The 19,847-nt window shown below is 27.7% G+C and overlaps 1 protein-coding gene across 1 annotated transcript; it reads right to left on the bottom strand.

Annotated features, from left to right (window-relative positions):
* Positions 1 to 7: 7 nt before the first annotated feature.
* LOC113375438 lies at positions 8 to 19,505 on the bottom strand. The gene is made up of 19 exons (XM_026615376.1): positions 17,660 to 19,505; positions 17,439 to 17,542; positions 14,675 to 14,846; positions 6,780 to 6,886; positions 6,574 to 6,647; positions 6,306 to 6,422; positions 6,099 to 6,234; positions 5,848 to 5,943; positions 5,674 to 5,736; positions 5,469 to 5,604; positions 4,242 to 4,540; positions 3,812 to 3,993; positions 2,476 to 2,787; positions 1,779 to 1,915; positions 1,514 to 1,586; positions 1,299 to 1,426; positions 926 to 1,010; positions 476 to 605; positions 8 to 126 (listed from the first exon to the last, which is right to left on the bottom strand). Exons 1-19 carry the CDS (start codon positions 19,432 to 19,434, stop codon positions 8 to 10), a joined length of 4,245 nt encoding a protein of 1,414 aa, XP_026471161.1. The 5' UTR covers positions 19,435 to 19,505.
* Positions 19,506 to 19,847: the final 342 nt, after the last annotated feature.

The raw sequence follows: 19,847 nt of genomic DNA on the forward strand, positions 1-19,847 counted from the left end.
TACAATCTCATGACCGATATTCTTGCTGCTGATTGATTGCAGCATTTCTAGCTTGTTCAGGTAAACGTTCAGGTTGTGATAATATATCTGTTGTTGTGCAGAGTAATCTTAAAGCATTCAATACTCCTATAATTATGAAAATAATGATTAATAAGCAGTACTCAAAACTCAAATTCAAAAACTTACATAAAATGAAGTCAAATAAGTGTCAATGTAAGTTTGGATTCCAAGACATGATACGGGCGCGTTTTAATTTCTTAGTAAAACACAATTTATAATACTTAAAGAATTATTTTGAATATTACACAAAACTAAACAAATCAAAGAATATGTAATAATATTAGTACATAAATGGTAACCAATAAAAATAATGTAAAAAATAATATTTAATAGAAAATAATTAATGACTGTAAATCCATGCAAAAAATTCTTAATAATATATGAATACTGTTCTTCTATATGATAATTTAGATACCTGGCCTCAAATCAACCAAAGAACAATGCTGATCAACCCATTGTACTGTAGTCCTAGTAAGTTCTTGCATATTTGTTATTGATACAGAAGAGTTAAATGTTAGTAATAACGGCTCAATCAATAAAGAAAACTGTTAGAAATGTTAAGGATTTACAACTGAATGTATTATAATATCCATATATACATAAAATAATGAATCATTTTGATTTGAGATAAGATTTGTTTCAACATGTGGCATATTTTGTATGATTTCAATCATTTTGATTCGAATCAAGCCAATAATTATTTAAGTAGTAGTCAATACTATTGATACCATTTTTCAGCTATTGACTTCTTTGCAAAACATATTTTAAATAAAGTAAAATGTTTTCCTTACAAAATGTATACTATATACTCTTATGTAAAGGATACAACCCAAAATTTCCAATCTTCTAATGTACGTGTGTATATATACTCTCTAAACATTTCTCGTATTCTGCTTGTTCTTTGACGTGAAACTGGAGCACCAGTAGCTGGCAGCATTGACTGGCAGTTACTTTAAATCAATTTATAACATTATATAATGATAAATTTCTTTGTATACAACTATTAATGATATGATAACAGTTTTTATATATGTAATTTAAAAAATAAATTTAAATTTGTCTGTGGCAAATATTTTGCAAATTTATTTTATACAAAGTAAAATATATCAAAATGCATGTTCTCACAAAATCAATCAGATCTACATATTACAGTATAAAAAAATTAAAATATTTCATACAAAAAATGACATGCAAATAGCAACTTATATTAATCTAATTCATAATTTATAATTTATTACCTGATTGAAGTATTTAGTGACTCAGCTTGATTCTTCAAGGATATTATTTCATCTTCCAAAAGTTTTCTTTCAATTTGAAGTTGTTTTATATATTCAGCACCTTTTTGTAACATTGCAGCTTTACTCAACTAAGAAAAATAAAAATCATTTTTAATACTAATATAGGTTTTTCACCAGAATAGTTGTAACATTCATAGTGTTTATTTTTAGCTCACCTTATTTGAAGGATTTTGTTTCAACTGAGGTATAAGTGAATGCAATACATCAAAACCATTTTTAATGTTGTATCTGAAATGTACAATTAAAATGAGTTTATGCACTCAAAATGTTTATACATACTAATTTATTATACATTTATACTTGAAAAAAATATACACAATAAATTAAAATATCTATATATACGATAAATATTAAATATATATATATATATATATATATAAACAATTTAATATATTGAATAATAAAATATATAAATTGTACCTGCGCTTTTGTTCTGCATGTATATGACCAGTTCTCTTCATTTCTCGAGGCTGGCCTCTTTGTTGCATAGAAAGTACTGGACTTAATGGTTCACCCAAACTCATTGAAGAAGATGATTCAGGCGATGGTGGAAACATCTAAAATAATATTAGGATTAAATTTTTTATTTTAAAAATATATAACAAAAACCTTGGATTTTAAGTAATAAAACTTAGGATGGTAGAGTTGTTGGTCAAAACAACTACTAGTTACAGAAAGCCTACAGAAATTGGTTTAATTGTAAAAACTAATTAATATTTGGCATATAAATGCAGCTCTGTTCATAAAGTTGAGACCTTATATAAATATAACACTTATTAAAAGTTCAAACATTCTCACAGTATTTTATTTCTCTTTTCGTTCATGTTATATCAGTACGTATGTGTAGTGAAAAATTGAGTGTCAGTAAATGTTACATCGGTAATACAAGTAAATGATAAAAATAAAATAAAATTTAAAAAATAAAATTCTCCTTGTTAGACAATACCTCAAAAACAGGATTAAATTTAGCTCATGTCAAGAAAATGCATTATAGGTTTGAAATATGTTAATTTTTCAGCAATTTAATATATTAATATTTAAAATTTTGCTTATAAATAATAATGATAAATTATTTATTTCCAAATTGCACGTACCAAAAAATGTAAAATGATTTTACCTGATTATTTGGCTGTATAGAACTATTTTGCATCACATTATCTGTAAATCGAACTGAACATGGTTGAATATTATTACTGGAGTTGATACATGAAATTGTAGATGTTTTGGTATTTGTCAGAAGACGAGCAAGCAAAGCATTTTGATTCAATGAATCATTTGATGAATGTAAGTGCTGTGGCAATTGTTCAGAGCTGGCATGCTGTGGTGCAGATCTCTTATGTATATTAGCCTTTGGAATTAGAAACATCTCTTCTTGTAAATTCAATGTGCTATTTAATGGAAGGCTGTTACTTCTATACATCTCTTTACCCTGTATTGAAAAAATAAAGTGTAAGCAGTATTATGTAATGCAGGGCTTCTTGCACTATGGGTCGCGGCGTATAAAAATTCTGTAGTCGCGGGAGTTTTTAAAATGTCAAATATTTATATCAATTTATAACACCACGTCTAGGTTTTTGCATGTTTTACAGAGAATTCTAAAGCTATATATCTGAATATGTATATTGTTACTAAATAAATAATTCACCAAAAAATATGATTTTTTTTTATATGTGTGGGATTGTCAAGAAACTCGCAATCATAAATGGAATCGTCAAAAAACTCACAACCATAAATGGAGCCGTCAAGAAACTCACAATCATAAATGGGGTCGCAAAGGACAAAAGTTTAAACAGCCCTTGTGTAATGGATTACAAAAAATTATGTATTAACCAGAGATATGACCTAAATAAAACTAATAAACACTACCTAATAGAAAAAAATTCAAATATTTGCATAAAAATAAATGCACAATGTACAAAATGCTTTATAAAATCCTTTATAAAATTTAGCTATATAAAACATTACATTCTTTATATTAATCAAGGAAATACTCTTAATCAATAAACATCTTTTGAAACCAAATAATGGTGCAAAATAAAAAATTGAATAGAAGCACAATAAACAAAATATAAAGTAAAAATCATTTAAATAAAGATAAAAATACCAGAATTATAATTAAATAAAACTATACTTGAGTGTTGAATCTAAACATAGTATCAACAAACTAGTAAAAACATGAAAAAAAAATTAAAAATATGTTCATTATAAATGCTTAATTTTGATGATAAATACCTCAAACATGCTAGACATTTATAATTTGTAACTCTTGAATAAATTTACTTTATTTTTTCTTTCATAAAATAATTTAAAAACATTATTCATTAATACTCATAGTAAAAGATAATTCATTTGAAACTTAAAAAGTAAATAAATGTCAGCATTATAGTGTATATAAGCACAAATACATAGCAATTTCCTACTTACATTAAATTATCTTGTACTGAAAAATTTACCTTTTTATCACTGGCCCTTTTGTGCTCATTAGTATTATTATTTAAAACCATTAGATTTTGTTGATTATTTCCATAAAAAGATAAATTCATTTGTGAATTGCACAGTCGAGATTTGTTCAAATCCATATTGTTCATTTGCTGGCCAGACAAGTTTTTTGATTTGGGCAAGCATTCCTTTGCATCTGAAATATTAATGCATAAATTATACAAAATTTTCAGTATTAAATGGCTTTGAGCATGACATGACAAAATTTCATTAAATGAACAATTAGATGAATATTAAATAATTCATCATCACACAATATATTATTCAATGAATTCAAAACTTTTGTATTTTATAATAACAGTCACTAAAATAGTTAATATTTAAACCAGTTAAACCAGTTTTAAAAAAGATTTTATTACAATTACAAAATAAATATATTTTTACCTAGTGGGTTTGGTGCGATCTTTTGTAAATTATTCCTAGAATTAAAATTTAAATTTTGACTTAAATTAGGCACTACATTGTTTTGCGTCAGCTGATTGTTCATGGTCATATTGCTTAAATTTGTCATAGAAATAGCAGGTACAACATTATTAACAGTTTCTAAATTCATATTTGCATCAGAATTAATAAAATGCATTTGTTCCAGCTGCACAGGTATCATAGTCTGATTTTGTAGGTTTGATACACTTGTATTGTACATATAATTCATTGTTGTGAATGAATTAGTATCTCTTAGTACCCTAGAAATTTAAAATGTATTATGCAATTATTTATGAATGAATAATGTTCTAACACACCAAAAATTCATTAGTTATTTAGTAAAATATATATTCTTGTTCTTTATATATATATACATATATATACAGCGGTACCCTGCCTTACATGCTTTATTCGTTCCGTGAACATGCTTGCTTGTCGAATTGTTCGTATCTCGAAGCAATTTTATTTATTTTTATAATTCGTTCCAGCAGTGTTTTTATTAATATTAAAAATAAATGAAACATTTATTGCTAAGATCAAACACATATTCTGCAAAAACATAGGAAAATACTAAATAAAAAATTACCAAATTATCATTATATTAGTTTTTGAGTTTAAAAATACTATACAATGAGAATTATTTTTTCTTTAACTCATTATAGTATTGCAAAAATGAGTTGGACATGTCTCGTCAAACAACTTTGATGCTCGACCAACTGCATCTTTTTTGGGATAATTTTTAACTACAAATTTTTTACCTTTGCCCCACATTGTACAAACAAATGCGTAACATTAAAATTAACGAATTGAATTTTTCAACTTCAAAATAATTTACTTTTAATATTTGTATGATACTTAAATGCAACTTCACACAAGAAAATCCTTGTAAAAATTGATATTAGATGAATCTGTTTCATTCGAACTGCCATAAGTTTATATTACGCCTCTCACTAGCATGTATACCAAATTTTACATGTATGATGAAGCAAACGAACCTTGTATCTCAAAAAAGACGTATGTCTAGTCGCTCGTGAGGCAGGGTACCACTGTATATATATATATATATATATATATATATATATGAACACTTAAAAAATTTGCTTCAATTTGAAAATATAAAAATGATAAAAGCATTAGAATAAACTAAATTAATTGGTGAATAGAAAAATAAAAATAAATAAATATTACTCATTATGAGGTAGCTTTGTGTGACTTGAAGATGGTCTATTTTGAACAGGAACATTTACAGCATAGTTTGGTATATTGTAATTTATAGATTCCATATTTTGATAATTATTCATGAACATATTGGATGGTACAGTACCTATTTAAAGAAAATAATTCTCTATTTATCATAATTGTAAAGTTTAACAAACATTATTTTAAAATATACTTGTGTTACTAGTATCCATAGAAACTTCTTCCGGAACTGGTGTCAATTTTGTACACAAAAGATCTAAAATATAAAGCTACTATTGACATAAGATTGCCCAAAAAAATCAATAATAAATATGATTGAACATATTTATAACTTTTAACTTCAATTATATGATGTTCAAATTTATACCTTGTAAAGGCTGCAATGTATCTACATAATCCTCTAAGTTCGGCTGTAAGGGGCCTAAGCTAGGCTGAATAAAATCAGCGAGACCTGCTCCTCGAGCTGTGAAAACATAAATATCATAGTTATTAATTTATGACAAACAATAATTTTTTTGTTAATTTATATTATAGTATATTTATTCTATGGTGTCCAAATTAAACAACCCAGTTAACTTTTACTAATCAAACTATTTTTTTAAAAAATCGTAGGCTCACCAATTTCCCTAGAATCTGGAAATGCAAATGCCTGATTGCTAATAGTAGAAAATAATGTATCACTCATTAACTGCATATAATCATCATCAACCATCATAGGTGGCAAACCCCATTCCATAAATTCAATGTCAGGCAACTGCAAAAAAGAAGCAAATGATTTATTGCTAAAGATGTAATTTTTTAGTTGCATATGTGCATATTACTTACATCTGAATTATCTCTACTACCCGCAACTCTACTACGTGAAAACATTCTCCATTTTTTGTATTCTGCTGTAACGGCTGCCAATTTTCTCTTCCAATATTTTCCTTCTAATACAACAGCCTAAAGAATAATTATTTACCATGAATTACTCATATCACAAAATTCTATAATATATTAATATAAGCAGTTAATTTTAATTTATGAGTATACTATATTTATGTTCAATTAAATACTATATTTATATGCAATAAAATTGATAAAAAATGCATACCTCTGGCTTATTGTGAGTGTCAACATCTAAAGGCGATGCAAATTGGCAAACCAAACTATTTTGTTTCATGATAACTGCAACAAAAAAAAAATTGAAGAACAAATGTATAAACTTTTTTAAAAAAATAATAATTTGCTATTCCTCTATGTTCATAGGATATAATATAAATTCAAAAAAATAAGTCAGCTATAAAACTAAGAACTCACATTGCATATGCCAGCACCGCCATATTACATTATTCAATCGAATTTTGTCCTTCCAACGTAGCCTAATGCCTTTGAATCGATTCCATTTTGGTGATGTCAATTTTTGCCTGTAAGTAAAATTCTCATTAGCAAAAATTTATATATATATATATATATATATATATATATATATATACATATTATACAAAGAGTTCTTTAAGGGCGATAAATAAACCAAAGAAAGGACAAAGATTTATAAAATAATCTTTAATACTCAATGTTTCGACATACAATTTGATGTCATCATCAGTGGATATTGAACTTGGTATTTTACATCTAAAAATGTGTACACAGCACAAATTTTGCACTAACATTGATACAACTAACCAGCCAATGATCATGAATTCTTTGTAACAAGAAAAAATAATAATAGTTTTGTTTCACAAAAATGTAGAAAAAAGTATTTTTGCATAGAAGAATGTAATAGCTATGGTCTCCAAGGCTAATATGAGATATTACTACTAAATCAATTTTTGAAAAAATGGACAATAAAAAAACATTTTTTTTTTGAAAATTCAGATTTAATTTTTTCAAAACAATCAAGGCGCATATCTGTTTAAAGATGAAATATCGAAGCGCGTAAGCGCCACGTGTCTAACGATTAAACATTATATATCTTGGTACTGAACTAGTGATGGGCGTTGAATCAACGAACGGTTATTTTCAACCGTTTCTTCTTCGTTAACAAACTAACCGTTTCGTCGCAACGAAATAACTAGTTGAAAATCAACTGGTTTCGAAGCAGTTGAAAACATGGCGGCCAGTTAGTTTTTTCAACGATATAGGAATTCGTTCGTTGTCGAAAACGAACGTAGGCACTTAGGCAGGTACCTGCGTCGGAAAGGATCAACTAATACTATGAAAATCGCTTATTGTAAGGCTACTGCTTTTATAATATTGCAAATGTACATGTACATCTTAAAAGAAACTTGCAACACGCGCCAAATTTTAGAAAATCAGTTACATTTATTATAGTTTTCAATGGTTAATATTTTTCATAAAAATCTCATAGCATTTGTCTTGTAATAATTTTTTTAAACTAAACCTGAAAATTGATTTTTTTTTCATAACATTTTATATAACTATACATTTTTATATTGTTATTTTTATATAACATGTAAATTCGATGTTTTAGTATATGGGTTTGCTGTAATGAAAACATTTAAGTTTTTTAAATTAAACCTTTATTTATATATATATATATATATATATATATATTATATATATATATATATATATATATATATATATATATATATCTATATATATATATATGTGTGTGTGTGTGTGTGTGTGTGTAATAAATGTGACAATTCACATTTATTTCTTTTTATTCATCAAATCCAACGTCAACTTGACTTTTATAAGAACAAACTTCATATTACCAACTTTCAATGAAACAGTTATTTCAACTATCAGTTTCTTAACGTTGCCAGCGTTGAATCGTTAAAAATAACTATAGTTGAAAAATAACTAGTTATTTAACTAGTTGACGAAACCCCGATAACCGTTTCGTTTCGTTGACGGCAAAACCGTCAACGACCCACCTCTATACTGAACCCACTTAAATGTAATCAAAATTAGTACTTATTAAAATTTGATGTGCCTCACCAAAAATTTGACTACATCATTTGAAAAAATGATTTTTTTTTTTGATTATTGCAATCGGACGCTCCGTTCTCTTAAAAATTTAATTAAAATTCTTGGCACATTTTGCCCGGTATCTTCGAAACCTTTTGCCAAGTTCCTTATAAATAGAAATCTAATGTTTTTTTAATTATTCAAATCGGTTAATCCGTGCTCTCGAAATCGTCGACAAAAAATTGTATCCGCACATACATTCATTTTTTTTAAAGGTATTTTAAATTTTCATTTTAGATTTTTTTGCGATTACTATAACTTACCCTACGGGAAGTTAACAAAATAAAGATTTATAAATTAATCTTTAATTCTCAAAAGTTTTGACATACATTTTAATGTCATCATCAGTGGATATTGAAATTGGTATCTTATATCCAAAGATGTGTATGCTGTAATGCAAGGATGAGCAATCCGCGGCCCGCGAACAAATTTTAATTGTGATTCCAAATGTTCAACGCTAGCAGTACAGCTGTTTTCTTTGCCATTTAACATCGATGTAGGTACACTTTATGAAAACCATCACAGAAAATGATCAGTATACAAAATTATACAGATTAAAAAATGTATCTTTTCTGTAAACATCGAATTTTTTTATAAAACTCATGTCAGCTCCGAGAAATATTTGCTTTGAAAAAAAACAAACAAAAATATGATAAATTATTTTTTTGAAAGTACGTATGTGTGCAAATAATTACACAGGTCCACAAAAGAAAAGTTGCTGGAAAATAATTAATTCATTTAGGAAAATTTATAGATTGAGTATTATACCAGTTTTTAAATATTTTGCGTCCCAATTTTGGCTACAGATTTATCTTCAGCGGTAAAAGGTACATGAGAAAACATACGTCACACACCTAATCCAGACAACTTTTTTGTGGATCCTTTGATAATTTTAACTATAAAATTCATAAAAAAATTCCACCGATCAAAATTGAGTGAAACATATCAAAGCTGCACACGTGTTGCTACTTTCCGCATTCAAAACACGAAGAAAAAGATTTAAAAAACGGCTGATTTTAAGCATATATAAAAAAGCAGTGGCAAATATCTCATTAGAGTTTTCAAGTAAATTAGTTTTTCTGTTTAACTATTATTTGTATTAATATTTATATACACTTATAATATACACTCGTAATTATATAAAATATATACTTTTTCATTTTTGTATATTTGTTCTTTTCTTGTTTTTGTGAACGTTTTTAATTGAAATTCGATCAACATTTTTCTGAGCTTATAGAAAAGCTTAAATTTATCCGATCTATTTATTGCAAAATTTTAAAAACAATTCATAGATATTGGCAACGAAATGGTTACCTCCGATAAAACTAACTGATTCGCAGTGTTATCCTTTTGTACAAATATTTCACGATGTGCATAAGAAGTATATAGTTTTTGAATGTCTTGCAGAAGAAGCAAGTTTAGCAAAAAAAATTTAGAAATTTAATATTAAAATCTGAAGATAAAACTGTTTTAAAAAAAGTTAAATTTTTTTTAAGTTATTGAAATCTCACTCGTTTCGCTAAGCATAGCATAACATAATACAAATATGGATGTTAGTATTTTAGCGTTGCATTGGCTAAATTATCAATGTATTTTTGTGTTAGCTGCCCCTTTCATTTTTATACTACATATTTGTACATTCAGAATTAGTTAGCCATTTTTTATACTAATGATTTTCTAAAAATATTTCCCGAGGCAAGACGTTCGCCGGGTCAGCTAGTATATATATATATACTATATTTAAAAAATGAAATTTAAAAATTGAAATTGGCCCGTGGATTAAAAAGGTTGCTCGCCCTTGCTGTAATGTAAATAAAAATAAGTTCCACATGGGCCTCAAACACTATAGCTATTACATGTTCGTTTGCAAAAATATATTAGTTTTATCTACATTTTTGTTGAACAATTCTTTACGTTAAAATTTACCAAAGTTGAATAAAATTTTCAAGGTCGAATTTTCCACGTCATTTTTCAAGCCTTTAATAATTTATATTTTTTTATAGAAACTAAACTTAATAAAAAAAGAAAAAAAAATGTATTAAAACAAATTCTGAAATGTCATAACAGGTATCCTATTAACTTCTGGTAGGGTAAGTTATTCTGGTAGCGTAATCGTCGAAAAATCGCAAATGAAAATGTTTGCGTATCTTTATATTTCAGAAGTTTCTGAATATTTTGGAATACCTTAGAAAAAATAGATGTTTGGGTGTGTATGTTTAGACAATTTTTCGTCGACGATTTCGTACGTACGGATCAACCGATTGGAATTATTCAAAAAGCAATCGATTCCTATTGATAGAAAAACGCGATGATTAGATTTTGGCAAGGACAGATCAAACCGTCAGATACGGAGCTAAAAGTAATGAATTTTTTGCCATTAATGGCAAGTTTTGAATTTTTAGTATCTTACATTTTACATCTGTAAGTGGAATTCTGTCTTAAGGCAATTAAGGCATCGTGCCTTAAGGCAAATTGCTGGAACTTCCCGTACCAAAAATTATTATTTTTTTAAAAACGATTGACATTTAAAAAAAAAAATTACCACAAAAAAATAAGATTTTTGAGAAACTATAAATTGGACAAAAAATTACTTTTTTTTGAAAAAAAAAATTAAAAAAAAAAAATTTTAATTTTTTTTTTTTAATTTTTTTTTTGAAAAAATAATGTTTTTTTATTTTGGCATATCTTGGAAGATCTGAACTATGAACTAATTTATACTTATTGTTAAAATCTCTATAAAATATCTGATAATTTGATGTGCATATGACTAATGATCACTTTTGACCGCCAAATGGCGTTTTTTTTTACTTTTTTCGTTACATCTCCGAAACCGTTAGACCTGCCCTCATGAAAATTTGATCAATTCTTCATCTTGTCAATACAAGTCACTTGTCCGTTCTCTTAAAAACTGAGTTACCGTTTTCGGCACTTTTTGCCCCGTATCTTTGGAACGGCTCGACCTGCCTTCGCCAAAAACTAATCAGCACGTTTCCTTATCAATACGAATCGAATGCTTTTTGAATTATTCAAATCGGTTGATCCGTGTTCCCGAAATCGTCGACGAAAATTTGTATCCGCACATACATACACACACGTACATACATACATACATACACACACACACACACATACATCCATTTTTTCTAAGGTATGCCAAAATGTTCAGAAACCTCTGAAACGTAAAGATATATAAAAATTTTCATTTTCGATTTTTTTGCGATTACTATAACTTGCCCTACGGGAAGTTAATAATTGATTCTAACTTTGCAATTCACTTTATATAACTCTATAAATATTAGATAAGGTCCTTAATTTTAATTCCGGTTGATTAAGATTTGTTTTATTATCTTTTTATGTAAACATATATAAACATTATCGTCCAATTTATAAGCAACAAAAGCTTTTGTCTGCAAAACACAAATAATGAAAATAACAGTATTTTTAATAATCTATTTGTAAACATTTAAAATTCTTTGAATATTTCATTGTGGTACGGGAGGTTCCAGCAATTGGGCTTTAGACACTATACCATGCAGCACTAGTTTCATTTTTCAAGCCAACTCCGCACTCATAGCCAACTAGTGTTGTCACAAAACTAACAAAAAGTTTTACAATGTATTTTATATATTTTGACAAAAAAAAACTATTTTATTTACATGAAATATTAATTTAACTTCCCGAAGGAATTTTCATCAGAAAATTCGATTTGCTAATTTTATATTTAACTTCCCGAAGGAGAGTTTGTTTTCATAAATAATCCGATTCGCTAATTTTATGTCTTCTCGACGTTTCAAGCCATTCTGAATCGAATGAGACAAAATTTGGAAGAAGTATGTGTGTGTGTGTGTGAACAGATTTTTTGCCGTAAATCGACGTTTTCTCAAAAACGGCTGGACCGATCTTAAAAATTTAAAAGCCATTCGATCTCGATGAGGACTATTGTTTGTCAGTTTTGTGCGACGATCGGCCAAGCCGTTCGTAATAGCAGAAAAAGAAAAAGTGTTAAACTTTTGGTCCACATTTAAGCTCATACTACCGAATCGATTTTAAAAAATCAAAAACTGTTCGAAAGATATTGGTTGGGAATGATACTGATTAGTTTTAGGTAAAAATCTTGTGATTAACTGTTGAAAAATTTTTTAGCCGATTTTTATGGAACTTTTTTGGCGATATATATCATGGTCTTATAGAACTTACTGAAATATTACGGCCTTACTACAAGTAGTTTAATTTTAAAAATTCATCACAGTTTGAGAAAATGAGTAGTTTTTTTGAGGTTTGTTAAAACTAAAATTAGACGATTTACTTGGTATAACGATAGAGTAGTTGGTCTTAATGAACACACTAAACCATTTAAGCCCTATGGAAACTGGTTCAATTATAAAAATTATTGATTTGTGAATATTTGCTTTCAGAAAATACGCTTCAAGGCAAAATATCAATACCAACAAGTTTCAAAACACATCTGACACTAAACTAAAGCTGGGAAAAGTATGTGGTTGCATGACTGTGTGTGTATGCGGGTCAAAATTTGACTCTCGTAGAGAATTATGAGTTTTTTTATACTTTTCATAGCAATATAGTTCAAGTAATTATAGTTAAATATCATGCTAAACAATTATAGACCTATGAAATGTAGTTGAATTATAAAAATTCATAAAATTTAGAATAATGGGCTGCGCTCATACAAGGCATACAAGCACACAAATTTGTGCACCATAATTAAAACAGTTACACACATTATAGGTCTTTAATATATTAATTGTAAATTGGGTTAGTTTTTAATAGTAGCGAAAGTAATGTTTTGAACATTAATCATTGAAAATTTCATCTAAATAGCTAAATCTCAATTTTTATTAATAAAGTCGATTATATAAACATACTGGGAAGTTCATGCAATTTGCCTTAAAATGACACATACACCTAGTTTAATTGGAGTTTTGTTCAATTCTCAAACAGTGTTATAGCAAACCCATGTTTAAAAGTACCATCTTATAAGCAGATTATCTGGATACACTTTTTCAGATTGTGAATAAAATAGAATAAATTTTAATAATGATAATTTAAAAATGTTTTTAAATAATGTAGCATTTGCTTCAAGTAATTTGATTCATACTAAAAAATCATAGACCTTATATTATATGAACTGCTAGTCCCCATACATTTCTCAGGTAAAAAAATATCAAAGGATGTTCTCTGTTGCGAGGCTAAATGTGCCGCCGAGAAACATCATGATTAAATAAATGCATACGAACACGAGCGTTGCCGAGAATAGTTGAATGCTCTCGATTCCTTAAACGTCAAATGAAAGTCCGTGCGTGAAATTGTTAGGAAAATATTATATAGTAAATACAATTTATGTTGAACTAATGAATGTAATGAACTATTTATTTATTTATTTAAGTTATACAATGTGTTTAAGGAAAATTAGAAAAAAATAAAAAAAATTTATAAAATTCACTAAAAATAAGAACAGTTGGCTAGAGCTATTATGAGAAATTAGACAGAAATAATGAAATATTTTTTTAAATGTAATATATTTATATATACAGTTGGCTATTTATAATAGGTGTTATTGGTGTTTAAAAAACACAATTTTCGTGTGAAAGTGGCGCACCTATTTATCAACTTTGCTTTTTTATGTTCTTCATGGTGCAATCTAATTGTTAAGTACATTTTTGTAAGTTGATAAGATCATAATAATGCTGGACAAATTGCTGGAAATGACTTGATCTAAAAAAATGTGCAAGTCCCAAGTCATTCAACTTTCGGAGAATCATTTTGTCATATGAATTTTTGTACATTAAATTTGAATAATTTTGAATTATACTTTCTATATATAAACATAAATTCAACATTTCATCTGAAGGTTATAAAAGATATCCACAATTTTTTATATCGATTAATGTCGAATTCCCCGGTTCTCCAACAATAGTAGCAAAGCATTCATTTATTTAATCTATCTTGACGTTTTTTAGCGGCACATTTACCCTCGCAACAGAGAACATATTTTTACATTTAGCATGCGCTCGACCAGCAGTCCATGTAACAGAAGGTCTATGTGAAAAATACATAATAGAAACAAAGATAGAAATAATAAAACAGATAAAAACTTAAAAAATAAACTAAAAAAGAAATATTAAAAAATAAAAATAATAAATAATATATAAACAATAAATTTCAGACTGGTCTCCTATATTAATTGTACAGCTTACCTATAGACAAGTGACATGCATTGAAATAACTTCGAAAGAGAGGATTCAATTTGCGGTGATTTGTCCCCCAATTTAATATAAGACAAATGTTTTGATTTATTATTTTCAACAACAATTGCATTGGTTGGCTCTGGGACAGCCACAGAATGTTCATCTTCATCTTGTTCTTCAGCTTCAAAATGCGATACCATAAATTGTCCAGAATGGATAGTTTCCCTTCCAATCGTATTTGTCATATTGCACCTATCAATTTGTCGTTCTCTTTGTTGAATTTGCATTTCGATCAAAAGACTGGAATATCACATATGGAAAAAAAACTAAAGACGAGAGATTTAGAGAAGTACAGGAGAAAGACAATTAAACATCAAGCACATATTCAGCTTGATGGTCAGCTAATTGATTTTAAGTATCACAATTAATCATCCCTTAATTATTAATAAAAATATATCTTAAAGTTTGACGTATGTACACATAAAAATGGAAAGGAGACATATTGATATTGATATCATCGAACGTACTAGGTTATCGATATCTATCGAATCTGCATCATAGACCTTATATTACATGGACTGCTAGTCGAGCGCATTCAAAACGTAACTAGTGGTGTATGGCATCGTGCCTTAATGCAAATTGCTGGAACTTCCCGTACCGTAACGAAATGTTCGGGAAATATTAAATGTTTTTGACTTTTCTCGGCGACACATTTACCCTCACAAAAGAGAACATCTGTTGACATTTTTTTACCTGAGAAATGTATGGGGACTAGCAGTCCATGTAATAAAAGGTCTATGAACTGCATATCTAAACTGCTTCGTAGGCCGATAGGAGCGCTGATAGAAAAGAAATGTTTTATTAAAACCATCTTCATATATGATCGCAAATATCGCAACAAGCAACAAGTAATTAACGTAAATAACTCACTGATAAGATCGCGCAGATAAACTGTTACTGTTATCAAATGTTTGATTTCATACGCATTTTTTGTTTTATTTCAGATCTAAATTATATATCTCTTTAACTTTTCGAATTTTTGCAAATTTATAGCATAGTTCAATTCAATGTTCCGTAACTGCTTTTAAATTTAAATACGCAGTATGTAAACGCAAATATAACTGAAAATTTCATATGACTATTTTATATTGCTCCATAGATTAAAGATGAATTTTTATTACGTAATACGTTGCACTATGAATTTTTATTTTGTTTGACTTAGAAGTCCCATCAATAACAATAATGATAACGATGCAAGAGATAACAATTTTATTATTTAAAACAATGTATACAAAAGCGAGCGAATTTTCCGATTAACATGCATAATTTTGTGTATGTGTATATATATATATATATTATATATTATATATATATATATATATATATTATATATATATATATATATATATATATATATATATATATATATATATATATATATATATATATATATGTTTATATTTTATTTGATTTTGCAATCATCTTCAACTCTAAAATAAGGTCATTAACAACAGTAAAGTAAATTATAAACAAAAAACTCAAATATAAATTGCGAATTCATAGATTAAATAAAATCTAAATAAAAGGTATATATTATAAAACTAATGAGAGATAAAACAATAAAAATGAAAACAAAATGAGCTCATAAAAAAAAACTTCAAAATTCAATCTCTACAGAAAACATCAATATATATTAATTATCGTGATAGAGCATATTATAATTTCATAAGAATATTGTTTATTAAATAATTACACATGCATCATAATTAATGAATTTTATTTAACAAATATTGTCTGGCATACATTTGTACTTTAACCCAACTTATTAATTTATTCATAATAATTTTACTATAATTAGCAGTACATTTATCACATTAACTATGTTTTATTGCAATCCCAAATTATTATCTTATTGTAAAATCCAGAAATCGCCAATAAATGAAATAATTACTTTGTTAAAAATGTTTTCTAAACTAGCCTTTACTAATTACTTCACACAAATGTGATTTAACTAGGCATCAATAAATAAGTTTGTATGAATAGAATCATGATTGCTTCAACTATTCTGTAATAAGTCATCACAAGTTAAGAAATATTTGTATATACTATATGTGGAATACATACAAATATAAACAAATTATCTATCATTAAAATTTATTTATATGTTATAAGGAAGATGATTAATATGCAAAAAAAATATTTGAATAACCGTAGTCTTTGCAGTTAGAAGATTACTTTGACTTAAAATATGATTTTATAATTTTCCATTATACATCAAGTTGAAAATAATTATGAATATTTTAGTTCACTATATAATTATTGATGCATATGTTAAATAATAAAATTAAAATAAACTGAAAAATACCAATATATAGTGACAATGTTAGACTGCAATTATCTATTTAATTACTACTATATATTTTTCTATATCAAATGAATTTTCACCTATTAGAATAAATCAATTCTAGAACATTAGTTATGGTAGTTCAACTACATATCAATAGGAAATATAAGGTCATTTTTACAGGAATTGCTATTAGTACCTTTGTTTTTACTCAATCTTATATCTTTTAAATCAGCAGACAGCTCCTCTATGTTATTATGCATCACATCTGAACCTTTGTTTGTGTTTTCAGCAACATCCTTGAACAATAATATAATATTTAGCAGTATCAAAATAACAGAATAGACATACATGGTTGTGTATGATGTAAAAATAAAACAAGATATGTAAAAAAAGTAAAGATTATATTTTAATTTACCTTTTCTTCACATTCTGAGTTTTCACTTTCAGACATCCTTCGATCATGAGCCCGTTTTTTGTTTCTATTCTTTCGCTGATTCTTCTTCTTTTGCCCAAGAATGCTCGAGTTAGATCTTACAAGAAGTGTTTAATGTTAAGCAATAAAGAATTATTTTTACATTCATCTCAAAATTAGTGGTATTGTCAAATCAAAAAATTAAATCAATGCAATTAAAAATAAATATGCATACCTAAAAATTTGTTTGGCAACAACGTCTTTGAATCTAACAGTTTTTTTGTTTATAACTTCTGTAGAGCTACCTTGTTCCTTACAAGGATCCAATGAAGTGGATGTGAATTCAAACGAACTATTGAAATCATGATCTAAAGACATTGAAAATCCAAAATGATCATCAACACTGCTTTCAGACACACTCCGACTCATAGAAGAACATTTTAAAATGCCTTTAATAGTTACATTGCGCTTCATTAGTAATGCAGTATCTTCACTACTTTCTGAAATACTTCTTACTTTATTTGGAGTAATATTTCTTGGCCTACACTTACTTTTTGTCAAGTTTAAATTTTTCAAATTTTTAGAAGTAATGCTATTCTGATAGTTGGGGGAATTCGGGCTAGTGTTACCACAATCAATATTTGATATGGGGACAACAGGACACATCAAAGAATCTTTACTTTCCATAGCATCATTCACTTTGAACTGAATTGTTACAGTATTATCCCAAATTTCAGTCTGAATATCTGATATTTCAAAATCAACTTTCATAATGAAAGCGTATCGGGAACAGTCAATTCCTGAACATTTTATAGATAAATAATTTTTAACGCAAATATAAGTAAGGCTATCTTCTTCAATATTTTTAATATTTAAAGCAAACATTATAACATTATCTGAAGTACTAATATTAAAACTAGGAAATAAGTATGTTGTATTTGAATCAAAGAACTTTTTCATTGGCTCAATAATATTATTCCTACTATCACGCATATTATTTTGATTATATTTATGTTCTGGGCTACCAATGTCACTATCAACTCCACTATCTTCATGAGTGATCACAACAGAAGTCATTATATCGTTAAAGGTATGTATATTAAGTAATAAACTTATAACTAAGTGTTTGCTATTGATGGCATCAATTGAACAACTTTCTTTCAAAGCATAAGGCAGTGATATGTTTAAGTTGCAATCAAAAGGTATTTGTGACAATAACTGAATTGTTTTTTCTGTAATATCCATGCTGATACATTGAAGCAATGGTAACCGCAATGTCATAAATGAATACACTGAATTATTATCATTTTTTTTATGCAGCTCCTGCATCGACAGTCTGTACTGATGTTTTGAACAAGACTTGTCTTGTTGGCATGGAGTTTCATTAATCATAAGTAGGCGTTCATTGAGATAATAAATCTTTTCACTATTGCCTCTACTATAAACACAGCCTTGGATATAATCATTTAACAAAGTTTTTTCAAGATTTCCCACATAATCCAAATCTAAATATTTAATGCTAGTACTGTCTACATAAATTTTATAATGGTTTTCCAAACACTTAAACGCAATGTTACATTGATGAATGTGATTTAATTCTGAAACTGCAGGATGAAATAAAATATCACAAATATAACTCTCTCTAAATTCATCTCGACCGTCCTTTAACTGAGACAAAAAGTATGACAAACTCCATTCGCGTTGCTTTTCATACTCCTCTGCAAAGTTTTGTCTCGGCGACGGAATATAGTCATTGTAGCAAATATTAATTAATAATTCTTTCTCACTAACAGTTGTTTGGACGACAAATCCTGTCTGCAAGTTAAGACAAACATCCGAGCCACGTTTTCCTTTAAATTGCGTCGATTCTTGATGATACTGTACATCAACTTTTTGGTTATTCAAGTTCTCGATGCAATCACAAAATGATTTTCGTAATGGATCTAATAAGTTTTCGCTAATGTCGTTAAATTGGCCGCTTAAGAAATATCCATGATCAGCTTCTGCCATTGTACGTAAATCGACAAATTTAAAAGAAAATGGTCACTGCACTATAACTACAAATCGAGAACAAGCACGAGTTCAATTGATCTTCTTCAATCAACAAAAACAAAGACGACGTAGATAACTTTAATAGATGTGCCATCTTTCTTACTAAACATATTATTAGTCAAAGCTTAGACACAAACCAAAACTAGTGGATGCATGGCATCGTGCCTTAAGGCAAATTGTTGAAACTTCCTGTACCGCAATTAAAAAACTTGGTACGAAACCCAACAAAAGTTACACAAAATGTCTATACATTATTAAAATATCTATAAAATTTCTGATAATTCTAATGTACATATGTCCTATGAACATTTTTGACCACCAATTGGCTTTTTTTAACTCTTTTTTATTGAGATAACCGATAGACCTGCCTT

The sequence above is a fragment of the Ctenocephalides felis genome, unplaced genomic scaffold (assembly GCF_003426905.1).
Source record: "Ctenocephalides felis isolate EL2017-DRISC unplaced genomic scaffold, ASM342690v1 CF-g0.4_SCAFFOLD_01886, whole genome shotgun sequence".
Lineage (NCBI taxonomy): Eukaryota > Metazoa > Arthropoda > Insecta > Siphonaptera > Pulicidae > Ctenocephalides > Ctenocephalides felis.

What these genes read in the sequence shown, in the direction of transcription:
- LOC113375438 (XM_026615376.1), bottom strand. Translation starts at nt 19,434, where the DNA reads ATGGCAGAAGCTGATCATGGATATTTCTTAAGCGGCCAATTTAACGAC. An exon ending in GTTGCCAAACAAATTTTTAG is followed by an intron (nt 17,543 to 17,659) that starts GTATGCATATTT and finishes ACTTCTTGTAAG; the next exon opens with ATCTAACTCGAGCATTCTTG. An exon ending in TATGGATACTAGTAACACAA is followed by an intron (nt 5,605 to 5,673) that starts GTATATTTTAAA and finishes TTCTTTAAATAG; the next exon opens with GTACTGTACCATCCAATATG.